At 47.1% G+C, this 17,769-nt stretch overlaps 1 protein-coding gene across 3 annotated transcripts in view; it reads left to right on the top strand.

Annotated features, from left to right (window-relative positions):
* Psen1 (presenilin 1) overlaps positions 1-15,632 on the top strand; it is a 45,317-nt gene extending 29,685 nt beyond the window's left edge. For all 3 annotated transcript variants that reach the window (XM_006973068.4, XM_015991895.2, XM_042260882.2), the window contains 6 exons: positions 2,056-2,276; positions 6,953-7,051; positions 7,461-7,547; positions 9,819-9,992; positions 12,659-12,777; positions 14,475-15,632. In XM_006973068.4, the coding sequence (XP_006973130.1) occupies positions 2,056-2,276; positions 6,953-7,051; positions 7,461-7,547; positions 9,819-9,992; positions 12,659-12,777; positions 14,475-14,630 (856 nt within the window). In that variant the 3' untranslated portion in view covers positions 14,631-15,632. The remainder of the gene's footprint in view (positions 1-2,055; positions 2,277-6,952; positions 7,052-7,460; positions 7,548-9,818; positions 9,993-12,658; positions 12,778-14,474) is intronic.
* The last annotated feature ends 2,137 nt before the right edge of the window (positions 15,633-17,769 follow it).

Genomic DNA, 17,769 nt, shown 5'->3' on the forward strand with positions numbered 1-17,769 from the left:
ATTTTAAATAATTTATGTAGAGAGAAACCCTTGTCATAGAACTGAGTGTAATAGACTGTCATTTATATCTAATACAGAGTGCATGTATTTGGGGCTGGAGAAGTAGCTCAGTTGTTAGAATGTCTGCTCAGTATGCATAAAGCCATGGGTTCCATCTCTACCACCGCATGACCCTGGTGTACAGCAGGAGGATCAGAAGTTCTGGGGCCCATCTTCAGCCCTGTGTGAAAATAAAAAAGTATACATTGGACAGGCCGGGGAAGGATAACGTAAAATAGAGACTACTGCAGTGTTTTCCCTGGAGAGCAGAACTGCAGGACAGAAGGGATAGATTCTTGTTATACATCTTTATATTAATTATGCATACCTCCCTAAGAGTTGAGGCTAGTTTAATTTTAGTATACTTGAAATGTTTACTATAATATACATTGCAACCTCATTCAGAAATTTTGACATTTTACTTTGTTTTAGAATTTCAAAGTAGAAAAATCATCTTGCTGGATAGTCCTCTTGGCCCACAGTTTGTGCTTAAATATATTCTTTCTCTATAGCTACTTAGGACATCTCCCGTGGTTATAGTCTCGTTAGACGATAGATTTTGTTCTCCAGAAGTTAAAATGGTAGTTTTCTTCATCTAAAAATGTTAAGCAGGGTCTGGGGAGTTGGCTCATGTGGCAGTGTGTGCTGGTCAAGCATGAGGGCCTGGGTTTGGATACCCCGACCCCACATAGAAGCCAGGTACAGTGGCAAGCTCCTATAACCCCAGCAGGGGGAGACAGAAAGAGACAGATCCCATGGACTTGCTGGCCAGTCAGGCCAGCCAAAACAACAAGCACCAAGTTCAGTGAGAGACGCTGTCTCAAAAATAAGGTCAGCTCCTGGCCTCTACATATGCCCTTATGGGCAAGCGCACCCACACACACACCACACACAGAGTGCTAAATTTTTATTAATTTTACATACTGGCAACAGTTTCCCTCCCTCACCTCCCATTCCCTCCCCCTGCCTCCCTTCTACCTCCCCCATTGCCCAGCCCCTCCTCCTCCTCCATTCAGAAAGGGGCAGGCCTCCATGGGAGTCAACAAAGCATGGCACATCAAGTTGAGGCAGGACCAAGCTCCTCCCTCTGCATCAAGTTGGGTGAGGCAAGCCAGCATGGGGAATGGTTCCCAAAAGTCAGTTCAAGACCAGGGACAGGTCCTGACCCCACTGCTACAAGCTCCACAAACAGACCAAGTTACACAACTGCCACACACATGCAGAAGGCCTAGGTCGGTCCCATGCAGGCCCCCTAACTGTCAGTCCAGAGTGGGTGAGCTTCCTCGAGCTCACAGAGAAACTAAATAAAAGACATTTTATAAGAATAAAGGTAAGCTGGGCGTGATGGCACACGTTTTTTTATCCTAGCACTTGAGAGGCAGAGGCAGACTGTGAGTTCTAGGCCAGCCTGGACAACCAGGGCTACACAAAGAAACCTTGTCTCAAAAAACCAAAATGAATGAATGAATGAATGAATGAGAGTCCAGTCATCCTTCTAGAGATTAATAGATACATCCCCAGCTCTATTCTCTCTTTGTTTGCTTGTTTTGTTTTTTTGTTTGCATACGCCACACTGCCCGGCTCCCAGCTGTGTTCTTAGACAAGATTCTCATCAGTGGGATTGGAGTTTGTTTCTTTGTTTCTGTAGCAACAGTGTGTCACACTATTCTCTGCACGTGTATATGTATAAACTAGGATTTCACAAAATATAGTATGGTATTGTAGGTGATATGATTTACTTTTTTAGTTTTTGTTCTTATTTTTACAGGTACAGCTATAGCCTGTAAAAATTCACTCATTAATGTAGATAATGTAGTACCTGTTAAAATAAGTTCTGCTTGAGGAAAATGTGATTTTTTAAAAGAAGATGTTACATAAATAACTGGACAGCATAGGCATAGTAAACCATAAACACGGGGTTTGAATAGTTAATGTTTCAGAATCTCAGTTTTAAACAACAGGCACATGAGAACGATAGCACAGAAGTCACTTCAGATCCTGTTTAATCTTTTTCAGGGAAGTGTTTAAGACCTACAATGTTGCTGTGGACTACATAACAGTTGCACTCCTGATCTGGAATTTTGGTGTGGTGGGGATGATTGCCATTCACTGGAAAGGCCCACTTCGACTGCAGCAGGCGTATCTTATTATGATCAGTGCCCTGATGGCCCTGGTATTTATCAAGTACCTCCCTGAGTGGACCGCATGGCTCATCTTGGCTGTGATTTCAGTATATGGTAAAACTCAAGACTGACACTTTGTTCATCACAGAAATACTCCCTGGTGTGTTTTCCTTCCTCTTCTAGTTCTCTTGATTTAGGAAACTCTTACTGGTTATTTCCCATAGCTCTTGAGTGCTTTTCCTTTTACAGTGCTGAGGACTGTACCTGGAACTAGTTGGTGCTAGGCCAGTACTGTGCCATGAGCCCCATCTCCAGCCCTGAGAGTGAGGACTTGTAAAATGTTTATTACAACTTCCAGTTTTAACTCAGCGCTGGATTGATGGGAGGAGCCATAGTTTGCTGGCCAGAAGACTTAGATTCAAAACTCTTTCTCTTAGCATATGCGAGGCCCTGGCTTTAGTCCCCAGACCACAGTTAACAAAACAGAAAAATAACATCTGTTGTCAAGAGTTTCATTGAGTTTTGATTTCCTGTAAGTGGAGAACGAGTGTGCAGGGTTCAGTGAATTGATATATACTGAGATGTGCTAGCAGAGTACCTGACGCATGTCGAATGTTCAGTTTATTTAAAAATTTGCATAATATTTTTGGGGCAAGGGCATGTGTCGTGGCATGAGTGTAGATGTCAGAGAACTACTTCCAGAGTCAGTGGTCTCCTTCCTTCATGTAGGTGCTGGGGACTGAATGAACTCATTGTCAGGCTTGGAGGCAGATACGCTCACTGAGCCATCTCACTGCCCTCAATTCATTTTTGTCCTTTCAGGTTTTTATTTCGTGTGTATGAGTGTTTGCCTGTAAGTATGTCTCTGTACTACATGCATGTCTTGTGCCCACAGACACCAGAAGAGGGTGTCGTATCCTCTGGAACTGGATTTACATCTAGTTGTGAGCTGCTATGTGGGTCCTGAGAATTGAACCCAGGTCCTCTAGATGAACAGCCAGTGCTCTTCACCTCTGAGCAGCCACCTTTCAGCCCTTCCTCAATTCATTTTTTTTTTTTTTTGGTTTTTTGAGACAGGGTTTCTCTGTGTAGCTTTGTGCCTTTCCTGGGACTCACTTGGTAGCCCAGGCTGGCCTCGAACTCACAGGGATCCGCCTGGCTCTGCCTCCCAAGTGCTGGGATTAAAGGCGTGCGCCACCACCGCCCGGCCAAAATCTTTTCTTTTTTTTTTTTTTTTTTTTTTTTTTTAAGATTTATTTATTATGTATATAGTGTTCTGCCTGCATGTATGTCTGCAGGCCAGAAGAGGGCACCAGATCTCATTACAGATGGTTATGAGCCACCATGTGGTTGCTGGGAATTGAACTCAGGACCTCTGGAAGAGCAGTCAATGCTCTTAACCTCTGAGCCATCTCTCCAGCCTCAATTCATTTTTTAAAATAATTTATTTTTATTTTATATGCATTGGTATTTTGCCTCATGTATGTCTGAGTGAAGGTGTTGGGTCTCCTAGAACTGAAGTTACAGACAGTTGTGAGCTGCTATGTGGGTATTGGAAATTGAACCCAGGTCCCCTGAAAGAGCAGTCAGTGCTCTTAACCACTGAACTATCTCTCCAGCCCCTCCTCAATTCATTTGTAAGATCAAAATCATACAGCAACTTCAGTGGCATCACCCCTTTCAAGATTAATTTTTCCCTGATAACTGTTGTGCACACACCTGTGATCTCAGCACTCAGGGAGCAGAGGTAGGAGGGGACCAGCAGTTTCAAGGCTATCCATAGCCAGTATAGTAAGTTTAAAACCAACCTGGGCCACTTTAAACCCTTTTTCAAAAACAAACAAAACAAAATCTGAGAATGAAGTAACATAAGCCCAATACCTGTTTGTTTTATTTGAAGTTAAGTCTACAGAAAGACCTGTGGATAGAACCCGTAACTTGAGGGGTCCCTGCAGGCGTCACTCACGGAAGCGAACCATAAAGAGATGAGAATGAAAACCCAGTGCAGATTGACTTCATCAACCTGGATCAGACTTCGGGGAGTCTAATGTCAGTTTATTTAGAACACAGTACACTTTGAGAAAAGGTTTCCAGGCAACAGTCAGTCTAATTCCAGGTGTCCAGTAAAGCTTAAGGTGTGATTACATAGAGACTTTTACACAGTCCTTGTGACCCTGAGAGAGGGTTCTGTAGCTAAAAGGCCTGGAATCTAGTGTGCTCTCTGACTGACAGTATAGAGGTCAGCAGGCCGTAAAGTACTTGGGACATCTCTGCTAATAGTATGTGATGGTCTAAGGAGGGAAGAGTCTGGAATAATCATTCTGGGGAATTAGGGTGTGGTCTGCTGCCACACATAAAGGTCACTAGGTCATTAACAAATCCACTCTCAGCTTTCTGGATGGAATTGCAGGCATTTGATTTTTTTTATCTCCTCTTTTGAGTAGACACCCTTGTATGATTAACTTTTCTGGTTCTTAGTGCTTCTCTGTGAGTACATGGACCTTGTGCCCCCAACAATAACTGGCATAAAAGTTCTCAATAAAAACCTACCATTTTGCAGCGAGATGTGGTGGCGCAGAAGGCAGAGGTAGGCAGATCTCTGAACTTGAGGCCATCCTGGTCTCCAGCGGGAGTTCAGGACAGCCAGGGCTACATAGAGAAACCCTGTCTCAAAAAACCCTATCATTTCAATAATAAAAGCAAACCTTTGGGACTGGAGAGATGGCTCAGTAGTTAAGGGTGCATACTACTCCTGCAGAGAACCAGAGCTCAATTCACAACAGCCACATACACGCAGCCATGTAGATACACATACATATGCATAATTAAAATTTAAATTTAAAAAATTGTAAACATGCTTTTGGACAACTAAAGATTTCAGTTCTTGTCACTACTGCTGTGACATGGGTCCTGAAAAAGTCACAGTAATACTCTAGTCACGAGTAACAGGGGGCTGGCTTTATCCTGCAGGTCTTGCCCCACATGAAAGCCGAAAAGAGATCCCTTCTCAGAGATTACTCAGTGGTCACCATTCTAAAGAACATGCAAGTATGTGGTGACCTGTAACTGGAAACTGTCATCCCCTTTTAATTGATGGGGAGTAGCCTGTGGGAATAGAACGCAGCTGGTCCTCTGTTGGTTACTCGAGCAGCTAGTCAGACTTGAAGGTCACACACTCCCTGCCTCACTCCCATGGTAACCTCACCTTACTAATGCTGGTGAATCTGCCGTCTGTCCCTGCAAGGCTGAGGTCGGGAAGGCCAGTTCTGAGCTAGTGAGACGGCTCAGCCTGTGAAGGCACTTACCACCAAGCCTGGCACCCTGAGTTCAGTCTCCTGAAGCCACGTGGTGATAGGAGAGAACCAATTCCTGTGCAAGGTAGCATGGTAAACAGTGTAATTTCAACTGCCATCCTGAGAGGTCAGCAGTGTAGTTACCACAGGTTTGCTGTTTGTTTGTTTTTTTAATTGCTAAGTAGCTTGAAGGTTACAGAGGTAAAATATTTGCCTGATCTCATGTGGCCTGACCTAGACTCTGAATTCTAAGCCCGTATTATTCTGTCTATGACCCTCAACCCCCTGCTCATAGCCCAGGTGAGACCTCCTCAGAGCTTTGGGTCTTCTGAATGTGGAAAAGCTGTGCACCCAGTGTTTAGACAGTGACTCTCATCCAAATGTTTTGTCAGAAGTGCTCTGCAAACTTTTAAGTACATTAATTTTCATTCATTTCAATTGCCCTAAAAATAGCTGAATCTATTCATTCCAAAATTCTATAAGGGGAAACATGTCATAAAACCAAAATAGTGGCCGGATGTGGCAGCTTTAAGCCAGCTGAAGATGTCATTAGTTGCAAGTACAGGACATTTCCCTTTTCTCACTTGAGCAGATCTAAGTGGGAAGTGGGAGGGAGTCGCCGCTGTGCTGTCCTACTATTGTACAGAGACATGAGCACGGAAGGCCATCCAGATGACAGCGATGTCAGCTGTCCAGTCTCCTTACAGTCTTAGCTCTCCCTGCTTGATGGTTTTAAATGACACAGAAAATAAGAAAACTTGTAGTTCATGGAGGAAAGTGGTGTCCGAATCAGATATAATTTAGGTGGATTGCCTCCTCTCTGAGCTGCTGTTTTTGTGAAATAGGTCAATTTGTAGCACCACATATGTTCTGATACCTAAATATTTGTGAACTTATGCTCTAGTTGGCTGGAAACTGAAACAAGTGAAGCTTTGTCATGTGAAGAAGCTATCGTTTTATTTAAATGTGTTGCCCTCTTATTGCAAGCTCCTTCATTATGCATACTTGCTTTGTGGAGCAGGGGACTGAGTGCAGGCTTCCCTGGCTGTGCAAGTGTGCCACCCCATCACCCCATCCGCCCAGTCTCCACTCTGCTCTCAGGACAAGTGTCCGTTTGTAATTCATAGTGGAATTATTTGAAAAGCACTCCCTCCCATTCTGCTCGCCACAGATTGAGAACTACTCTAGAGTAGTTCTGTCTTGCTCTTCCTGCCTCTTTCCTTCCAACTAAGAGGAGTCGTGTCTAGACCCCAGTAATCATACACTGTAGACTGAGCACACAGCAGGAAGGCCAAAGTGTAATTTGCACAAGTCTTCTGTGGATTCTGTTTTATTTTGTTTAGGTTGCTCTTTTTCTTAGTTGCTTAACTGCAAGTATTTCCGTATTTTCCCAGCATCCTTTTGTAAAAATAAATTAAGTCCTCCCCAGCATGTACTCATTTACACATTTCAGTCAATATATTTTATTGGGTGTCTTTTTTATTTTTCTCTTTCTAGATTTGGTGGCTGTTTTGTGCCCCAAAGGTCCACTTCGTATGCTGGTTGAAACAGCTCAGGAAAGAAATGAAACTCTCTTCCCAGCTCTTATCTACTCCTGTAAGTATGCTGGAGCAATACTGTGTTCGTGCATTCAGTTTTAAGGTGCCCTTGGAGGTCAGAAGTCAGAAGAGAGCATTGGATCCCTGGAACTGGATTTATGGATGGTTTTGAGCCATTGTGTAGGTGCTGGGAATCGAACCCAGGTCCTCTGCAAGAGAAGCCAGTGCATCCATGGCTCTTAACTGCTGAGCCATCTCTCCAGCCCCAGTGCATTCAGTTTTATATTTGTTTCTTAACCTGTTCTTTTATCATTTTTTTTAATCTTCATTTATTTCTGATTATTGTAGCATATGAGGTAACATCACAAACCAGTGTTTTCAAACTGTGGAGAAATAATGGCCTTTTGCTTGCTAGTACAGTGTCCTGGGCTTGGAGAACTGACCTTCAGCTTTGTTTTTCTCAACAGCAACAATGGTGTGGTTGGTGAATATGGCTGAAGGAGACCCAGAAGCCCAAAGAAGGGTCCCCAAAAACCCCAAGTATAGCACACAAAGTAGGTGACGCTCATTTGTAATTGTCTTAGCTTTACAGGTTCATTGTCGTTTGTAGATGAATAGTTGAGGTTATAAAGCAGTAATTTCAACCCTCTCTTGCTGGAGCGCAAGGCCAGAGTACTTGCCTGCCATTTGAGAAGCCCTGGACTTAGGGGGATGTGTGGCAAGGAAAGATGTCACAGAGACTCTCCCAGAAAAATTGGCCATCCCCCGTAGATGCACATGGAACTATTTAAGAAGCTGAAATACTTGCTAAGCCACCAGTCCACACTGGGCTAAGATGCTGCTGTTAATGTGTAATTTTTAAAAAAATGCTTTTTAAAAAACGAAGCTCTGTCTTCTTCCCCACCCTCCAAATAGCTAAAAATGAGAACCTTAACTGGGTGTAGTCAGAATGTCTGTAATCTCAGCGCTGGAAGCAGAGGCAAGAGGATTGTGAGTTCAAGCCAGCCTTGACTGTGTAGGGAGAGCCTGTTACCAAAGGGGGCAGGGTCTGGACTCTTGTCCAGCATGTCCAGGGTGACTGAAAATATCTGATGAGAGGTGAGATGCTTGCACTAAGAAGGTCAAGTACCTCAGTGGACTGGATGATGGTGATGACCAAGAATTGTGAATACTATGGAAGACACTAAGAAGAATCAATTAGAAGCTGTGTCAGAAAGAATTGAAGAATAGGGGCTGGAGAGATGGCTCAGTGGTTAAGAGCACTGACTGTGCCTCCACAGGACCTGGGTTCAATTCCAAGCACCCAAATGGCAGCTTAACAACTGTCTGTAACTCTAAAATCTAACACCCTCAGACAGACAGACATGCAGGCAAAACACCAATACACATAAAATAACTAATTAAAAAAAAAAAAAAAAAAAAGAGTTGAAGAATAGTGTGGGGTAAAAGTAAAGCCGAAAGGAAATTTCTTAAAAAGACGAAGGGCTAACCTTAGGAAGTGGAAAGAGAAAGAAGAGTGCCGGTTAAGAGAGAACAGTGGGCCTTGGCTGCACTGCTGTTTAGTTACAGAGGCAGAAGAACTGATGTGGGGGCTGTAAGTGGAGACTTGACACTGGGAACTGCGATCTGAGGCTCCCAGCGTCGTAGCTCGTCTCCTCGGAGTGAGGCAGCAGAGCAAGGTGCCATTTGACCAATAACAGATCAAAGACGAGAGAGGAAGTATTAGAAATGGTTGCTAAAAGCCTAACTTTAAAATATATATAGTATGTGTAAATGTATATAATTTTTATGTGTTTGAGTATTTGGCCTGCATGTATATATTTGCACATGCATGGTTGGTACCCATGGAGGTCAGCAGAGGGCGTCAGATTCCATGGACTTATGGATGGTTGTGAGCCACCATGGAGGTGCTGGGAGCCAAACCCAAGTCCTTTGGAAGAGCCATCTCTCCAGCCCCAAGTCTGGGTATCACATTGAGCTAAAGGGAAAAGTTGTGACTGTATGTCTTAGTCAGGGTTTCTATTGCTGTGAAGAAACACCATGACCATCGAAACTTGGGGTGGAAAGGGTTTATCCAGCTTACACTCCCACATCACTGTTCATCAAGACAGAAACTCAACAGGACAGGAACCTGCGGGCAGGAGCTGATGCAGAGGCCTTGGAGGGGTGCTTCTTACTGACTTGTTCCTTGTGGCTTGTTCAGCCTGCTTTCTTATAGAACCCAGGACCACCAGCCCAGGGATGGCACCGCCCACAATGGGCTGGGCCCTCCCCCATTGATCACTAATTAAGAAAATGCCCTACAGGCTTGCCTACAGCCTGGTTTTATGAAGACATTTTCTCAATTGAGGCTCGTTCCTCTCTGATGACTCCAGCTTGTGACAAGTTGACACAAACACATTATGAGCATAGTTTTGGTGTGTTAAGATTTTATTCTTTCACCAAACGCTGACTTATCACTAGGTGCTTTCCTAAGCTGCGGGGTAGTGCACTGAACAAGACATTCCCTGTTGGTATTCACAAGGGAGCAGGTTCTTTACTGTTTCCTGCTCGCCACCTTTGACATACTCCGCTTCATCTCCTTGTGATCGTGACAGCTGCAGTGCTGGGCATTAGATCCTGACTGCATGCAGGGAAGGTGGAAGCCATTCCTTCCTTAAAAAGAGGAAAGAAAGGGGGAAATGTCACCACTCTAGACAGTACCTAGAACTTTGAGAAAAGAGAATGGAAGAATTGCGATGCTGTCTTAACCAAGACTCTGCCCTCTAGAATATGGAGGAAATGGCCCCAAGTATTAGAGCTCTAACTGCCCTTCTCTCTTAAAGGAGCAGAAAGTGAGACACAGGACACTAGTACTGGGAACGATGATGGTGGCTTCAGTGAGGAGTGGGAAGCCCAAAGGGACAGTCACCTGGGGCCTCATCGCTCCACTCCCGAGTCAAGAGCAGCTGTCCAGGAACTCTCCAGCAGTATCCTCACTAGTGAAGACCCGGAGGAAAGTACGTGAGTCATCTCGTCTGAAGTCAGGGGTTTCTTTTAGTGACTATTATCCATCTCTCGAGAGTACATTGAATTGTTCAGGGGAAACTGCTTATGTGGGTGTTTGCCACACAAGCACAGGGCCTGAGTTCACTCTCCAACACTAGATTTTAAGAAACAGGAATAAAAAAGGTCAGCACAGCTTTAACACTCATGATCCCAGCACTGGGGAGGGAGAGCCAGGAGGGTCCTGGGGCCTCCTGACTGGACTGAATTCACTGCAGGGCCAGTGGGACTCTGTCTCCAAAACTAGATGGAGAACCACTGAAGAAGACACCTTTGGCCTCTACACACTGCATACACACGCGCACACACACACACGAACACACACCCAGGTCCCCTCTTTTAATACATACACACGAAAGCGAGAGTACCTTGAATTGAGAACATAAGCAGACAGTGCTGGGTGGTGCTGTAGCGCTTAGCGGGAGGTGCCATTAACAGTCAGTGAATTTTTATAGCTAAGGTGCTAAGTTTGTTAATTGTTAAGTTCCGGCCTTTAAGACTTTTTTCTGTTTTGTTTTTGCCTGTTTGTTTGTTTGTTTGTTTGTTTGTTTTGTGGGGGATGTCTCACTAAGTAGCTCTGTTTGGCCTAGAACTCATAGAGATATGCCTGCCTTTTCCTCCTGAGTTCTGAGATTAATGGTGCATCACCACACCCAGCCCTTTGTGGGTTTTTTTGTTTTTATTTATTTTTATTTCATATGCATTGGCATTTTGCCTACATGCATGTCTGTTTGTAGGTGTCAGATCTTGGAGTTACAGACAGTTGTGAGCTGCCATGTGGGTGCTGGGAATTGAACCCAGGTCCTCTGGAAGAACAGCCATTGCTCTTCACTGCTGAGCCATCTCTCCAGCCTCCTTCATGGATTTTTAATTCTCCCTTGACCCCTATTTTATGGCAGCTAATTGACACATTCTTTTTTTTTTTTTTTTTGTTTTGTTTTGTTTTGTTTTGTTTGTTTGTTTTTGGTTTTTCGAGACAGGGTTTCTCTGTGTAGCTTTGCGCCTTTCCTGGAACTCACTTGATAGCCCAGGTTGGCCTCGAACTCACAGAGATCCGCCTGGCTCTGCCTCCCGAGTGCTGGGATTAAAGGCGTGCGCCACCACCGCCCGGCGTAATTGACACATTCTTGAACAACCAAGTATCCAGCACATTCTCAATCCATATCTGATTGTGATAGTTTGTTAAAGCAGACATGGTTACTTACAAAAGGCTGTTTACTCGAGAATTTTGTGCATGTGGGGGGAGGTATGCATGTATGTGTGTGCAGGTGTGCAAGGAGCTGGCTGGCCATGCTGGCTAAGCTGGCTGGTTGGTGCGCTCCTAGGATCTGCCTGTCTCTGTCTCCTTCCCCTCCTGTCCCCCAGCACTGGGTTACAGATAGGCCCCACATCCAGCTTGCAGGGCGCTGAGGATCTGACTCGGGTCCTGGTGCTTACTTTGCAGGCAGTTTACCCAGTTTACTGAGCCACCTCTCCAGCCCAAAACCATTTTTTGATGGTTTTTCAAGGCAGGGTTTCTCTGTGCAGCCCAGGCTGTCCTGGAACTCTCCCTGTAGATGATGCTGGCCTCGAACTCACAGAGATCCGTCTGCCTCTGCCTCCAGAGTGCTGGGATTAAAGGCGTGAGCCACCACTGCTTAGCTCAAAACAGCTTTTTAAAGGTCAGTATATAATCTAATCACTAAAAACATCATTTTATATGACTGTGTGTATGAAACGTCTAGAAAATACAAATTCATACAAATAGAAAATGAGGGAACAAAACCAAACCAAAAAGATGATGACTTTTAATCCCAGCACTCAGGAGGCAGAGGCAGGGAGATCTCTGTGAGTTCCAGAACAACAAGAACTACAGAGTGAGACTATGTCTCAAAAAAAAAAAAAGAAAAGAAAAGAAAGGGTCTTGGGTTTGGGGCAGTGGCACGTGGTGCCTTACGGCATGGTCCAGTGTGGATTGTGATGACAGTCATTCACTCTGAGCTTTCGCGGTCACTGCGTCACGTCCTTACAGGAGGGTTTCATGGGTTGGACCTCACTCAGGTGCATATGAGGTCCTGTAAGGATCAGTGGTGCACGTTCTGGGTGTAAGCTCGGCATTAAGTAGAAGTCAGTTATGTTATTGTTAATTAAGTTTTTGTGGTTACTGAGATGCAACAGCAGCATCTCTTGGGACTCCAGTCACAAAGAATCTAAAACTCCTGGTGTAGAAAAAACAGACAGAAAGAAATCTTTCTGAAGCCTGAATCGTGTATATCGTTTACTGACTTCTCAGTCAGTGTGGGACTGTGTTTTGATTCATTTGGCTTTGGCTTTTGAGACAGAGTCTCACCGTGTGAGGCAGGCCTCACGCTCCTGGTCTTAAGCCATCCCACTCAGCCCCCAAGAGCTCAGGGTGCAGGTACATGTCACCATGCCCAGCTTGGGGCCATACATCTGAATTATGAAATCACAGCAGTTGGGTGTAGTGGCACATACTCGTAGTCCTAGGGCTTGAGTGGCAGAGGCAGGAGGTTCACAAGTTCAAGGCCAGCCTGGGCGATATAACACACCCTGTCTGAAAAAAGAAAAGCCTAGGAAAGAATGACAGACTTCCTGACATCTTTGCTCTTTCTCATTTTAGGGGGTGTGAAACTGGGACTGGGGGATTTCATTTTCTACAGTGTTCTGGTTGGTAAAGCCTCGGCGACCGCCAGTGGGGACTGGAACACCACCATCGCCTGCTTCGTAGCCATACTGATCGTAAGTGTGCCCTGTGGAAGTGGGGCCGGGCGCGGGCTCTGCACACCGCGGTGGTGTCTTCTCCGAGCCTTTGTGCACGTGTACTGCGGCCAGTGTGGGGCAGAACAGCGTTCTTTCGGGGAGCTGGGTCCTGCTTTTCAGCTGAGGCAAGGGCGCTCTAGTGTCTGCCACCGACTTGTGCACTCCTGTCTGTCCTCCTGTCTGTCCTCCTGTCTGTCCTGTCTCCACCTCCATGTCTCCACAGGAGTGCAGGGACTGCAGGTGCCCGCCCCCCCACCCCCAGCTTTTCACGGAGCTCCCGGGGTCAGGCTCGGCTCATGTGGCAAATGCCTTCACCTGCCGAGCCAGCTTCCTGACCCTGACGATCTTTGGACTCCAGATGGGCTGAGAATTGCAATCCCTTGAGAAGCTTTTAAAATGGATAATTAGGCCCTGCCTGAGTAGTTCTCCACTCTGGCCACACACTGAAATCCTGGATGCTTCCAGCCTAGCTGGGCCTTATCTGAGTCTAATGAGCTGAGGCTCATGCACTTGCTGTGTGCTCTTCCTGCACTGGCTCCTGATACCAGTCCTGTGCCGGTCTCTGCCCCCGAGATAGAGTAACTGCTTTGTTCTGAGTAGTTCTTAGAGGTTCTCCAGGAAATGGTACTTCTCTTAGACACCACGTTGAGAGCCCAGCAGCAGCACAGGGGTTAAGAAAGACTCTCCTGACCCGTGTGCTGAGCCTGGAGTTCAGTCCTTTCCACCGATGCTCAGTCTGCAACAGGGTTGCCTTGGGCAGCAGGTGTGGAGCGAGAGAGGCTAGCCCAGGGCATGATCCCTCGTGCTTCGTGCCTGTGGCTCTCACAACAGAAGGCTGGGTGTGTTGCTCTACACCTCTAATCCTGGAGTTCTGGAGGCAAAGGTGGGTGGATCTCTGGCTGCTTAAATTCTAGGCTACATAGTGAGATCCTGTCTCAAAACAAAATCCGACTTAACTAATAATGAAAACCTGTTTCTTACTGCTTGGAGTTGAGATGCATAGTTAGGTTGCTGGAGTGCCTGCCTAGCATACACAGCGCCTGCATTCAGTCCCTGACCACATAAAACAGGCATGGTGGCACATCCCAGCACTGTGGAGACAGAAGGAGAAGGACCAAGTTCAGAGCTGTTCTTAGCTGTATAGGGATTTGAGCCCCACCCCCAGGTTACATGTGATAGTCTAAAAAAGAAATTCTATTTAATTCAAGCATCGTGCACACTTATGACCCGGCACTTAGGAGGCTGAGGCAGGAGGATATACAGTTTGAGGCCAGTCTGGGCTGTGTATATAAATGAACAAAAAAAGCAGCAACTGCATTTTCATAGAGGACCACACTCGGCATGCACAGGACCATGGCCATGGCCAGCACAGACTGGTTCTCCCTCCCGTCCCCTCCCATCTCCCCTTTCCTCCCTTTCTCTTGAACCAGCCTTCACTGTGTTGCCCGGGCTGGTCTCAGTCTTCCGGGCTCAGGGAATCCTGCCTCGGCCTCCTTAGTAGCTGGCATGTGCTAGCAGGTCCAGTTCCAGAAGCTTCGTTTTTCTTTCATGACTCTAGAGTCAATGAAACTTCTGTTGCCAACGTTAGGTCTGAGAGAGAGTAGTCAGTGCGTGTGGCGCCGAATAGCTCTGTGTGCAATGCCGACAGTCCTGAGTGTGCACCCTCCGTCCCACAGGGCCTGTGCCTTACGTTACTACTACTGGCCATCTTCAAGAAGGCGCTGCCAGCTCTTCCCATCTCTATCACCTTTGGGCTGGTTTTCTACTTCGCCACAGATTATCTCGTGCAGCCCTTCATGGACCAGCTTGCATTCCATCAGTTTTATATCTAGCCCGTCTGCAGTTAGAACCCGTGGATGTTTCCTCTCTGATGATTAAATACCTGAGGAGGTCATAGGTGACTTTTCCGTGTCTTCTCTAACGACGTCAAGACTCCAGCTGGACTTTGGCAGCTTCCTTCCAAGTTTCCCTGGCCTCCTGCTCTGTTGGACTTTGGAAGGAGGTGTCTACAGAAAACGGTTTCCAACATTCATCATTAGGTGGACAGATGTCCCTCAGAGCAGCAACTACCAGATTTGAGGGACAAGGACCAGAAAACGTGCTGCGCCAAGAAGTTGTGCTCTGCCAGCAGGTGTGACCCTTGGGCACGGAGATTCTACCCATCCTGGGAACTCTCGGGAGGCTGAACAGAACTTCCATCATCCACGCCATGTTGGAAATAAAACATGTGTTAGCTGAGTCCTGCACTGTCCAGGAGGTTCCGTGAGGAGGTGGCACTGGGCCTGGGCCTCACTCTAGGCTCTTTTGCTGCCCGCTTGTAGGGTTTAAATAAGGACACCACCCCACAAGCCCCCATTTCTGTCACAGGAGTGGCTTTGGCCATTTCTGTTTCGAGCACTGACACTCGTGATCATCTGTGGTTATCATTTCTTCCCAAGGCCAGTCTGGATGTATTTGAGGTTGCTTTATCCTGAGAATCAACCCCAGGTTCCAAAGGCTATAATTTCTAGAAATGATGGAACTTGTTCAACAGTCCCCTGTCGTCCTTACGTCAATTCTGGATTTTCCACAATCTCCTCGTTTTCAGACATACTTGCAAGCTTACTTTTGCCCCGGATGCTTCCTCCCCCTTTCCCTCCCTTGGCCCCACAGCACTTCTCCTTGACAGCAGACAAGGCTGCTCTGGGGTAGCAAGTGGCCCTGATGACCCAGAGTCACATCCTCATATGATGCAAATAATACATTGAATCAGTGCCGCAGCCTGCCTGTCGTGACTCCTTTGGTGGCAAATAGGATGTGTGCCCAAAGAATTAAAGCGTAAAGTGGCTGGTGAAGCGCTCTGTCCTGGTTTTTCTTTTATCACTACAGTCCACTGTCTGGTCAGAATTTAAACTGGGGCTGGGATATAACTCAGCGGTAGAATGTTTGTCTAGCAAGACCCTGGGTTCAATCCCCAGCATTGGGGAAAAAAATAAAACTACAGAATTTGAATATTCAAAATACAGAAATTGAATATACAGTGCTGGTAGCTTGGCAGTTCATGCACCAGTTGTGTGTGTACTGAAGCAAGAGTCTGGAGAAAAGCTGGTTCTTGGTTAGCTATGGGAGACCCTGGAGTCGACTGGAGCTGCCCAGAGCAGGGCCTCCCACAGCCGTGGGGCCCTGTGCTCCCCACACAGGCCGGTGTGAAGGGCCAGGTGTGCTCTCAGGAACCTCAGGAGTGACCGTTGTGTGAGGTGGGCAGTGGCCGAGCTGCGGAGGTCACAGGTGAGCTCGGGCTGTGGGTCAGTTAGGCAGCATGCCCAGACTGAAGAGGAGTTCCCAGTGCATGTGGCAGCCGCCTCAGCCAGGAGATGGGCGGGCAGACGTCAGAAACCTTGATGTGGCTCAAGAAAGGAGGCCTGCTGGCTAGTCCTCTCCCGGACTAGCCTGTGAACCAGTTTGGGCTTCTCTTTAGAGATTTGGGGTCACACAATAGTACTGGTGTGTGTGTATGCGCGTGTGCGCATGTGTGTGTGTGTGTGTGCGCGCGTGCCTGTGTGACTGTTGAACAAACCTGGGTTTTGGGGCATGCTAGCAAGTGCTCCACTAATGAGCTACACTTCACTGGACCCGGGATAATCCTAGTAAGAATTTGACTCCAGGAGTTAGGCCTAATAAGCCCTCACTGGTGAGGTGGAGACAGGTGGTTCCCTGGCCCCGCTGGCCCGCTGGCCTAGCCTCAGGAGGTCTGAGCAGTGAAAGAGCCTGTTCAAAAGGCACGGTGACAGTCCTGAGGAGCAGCAACCACACACACACACACACACACACACACACACACACACACACACACACACGGGAAAGAGGAGCTGAGGGCGTAGCTCTTCGGTAAAGATGATGCGCTCAGCATCCTCAGTTCCCAGACGATATTTAAAGACTAGAAGCCCAAACGGGCTCATCTCAGCTGGTGAGAAGAGCAGGGAAATAGGCCACACAAGGGAAGGGGGGCTTTGGGTCGAAGGTTCCGTCCATTTTATTACTGTGCACACATGCCGCCGCCCACTCGTGGAGGTCAGAGATGAGCCCTGGGTCGTCAGCTCTCTCCACATGTACGTGGGTCCTGAGGATCAACTCGGGTCACCAAGTGCGCTCTAGACAAGAACCCCTAACCTGCCCAGCCGTCTCACTAGCCCCTCGGGCAGAATGGAAGTCATCACGCCTTCTGCTCCGGGGCACTTTTGCAAGCTCTCGGCTAGCACAGTCTGTGTAAGGGTCCCAAGCGTGCGGTGTCTTTCATGACGATACATCCTGTGTGTGTGTGTGTGTGTGTGTGTGTGTGTGTGTGCGCGTGCGCGTGCGTGCGTGCGCGCGCGCGTATAAGTCCAGGAGAGGAGTGGCCACGAGCCAAGCCACACCTGGGATAAAGCCACTGAATCCAGCCCGCTTGGTGGGAAAATGGTGGGAAGAAAAGTAGTAGCTCCGGAGCTCGGGTCTGATGCCTGCAGGACACAGGGCATTTATGAGCAGAATGTCAGCTGCAGTTGAGAGCCGGCTAGGGGTTGGCCAGAGAGGAAGGGCTCTCTTTCCTGTTTTGATCCTGCTGTGTTAGAGGGGTCCCAGGGGCACAGTTTTTACTCTCAGTGACTAAATTTCTCCAAGAGGAAAAAAACAGCCAAAAGCAGTCTATTGACTTCACTACAAGAGGAACAGTTTGACTTAAACAGTTTGACTTCACTTGAAAGTTCAGTGTCCTTTCGTGACAGGTGCCCAAATGTTTACTGCTTGTCCTATCTGTGGTCTTAAGCAAACGTGTGTGTGTGTGTGTGTGTGTGTGTGTGTGTGTGTGTGTGTGTGTGGTAGGGTCTGCGGTTTGCACAGGCTGGACTCAAACTTAGGGTCCTCTGCCTTCACCTTCCAAGTACCAGGGGTCACAGACATGAGCCGGCATGCTGTGTGTGTGTGTGTGTGTGTGTGTGTGTGTGTGTGTGTGTG

The sequence above is a fragment of the Peromyscus maniculatus genome, chromosome 14 (assembly GCF_049852395.1).
Source record: "Peromyscus maniculatus bairdii isolate BWxNUB_F1_BW_parent chromosome 14, HU_Pman_BW_mat_3.1, whole genome shotgun sequence".
Lineage (NCBI taxonomy): Eukaryota > Metazoa > Chordata > Mammalia > Rodentia > Cricetidae > Peromyscus > Peromyscus maniculatus.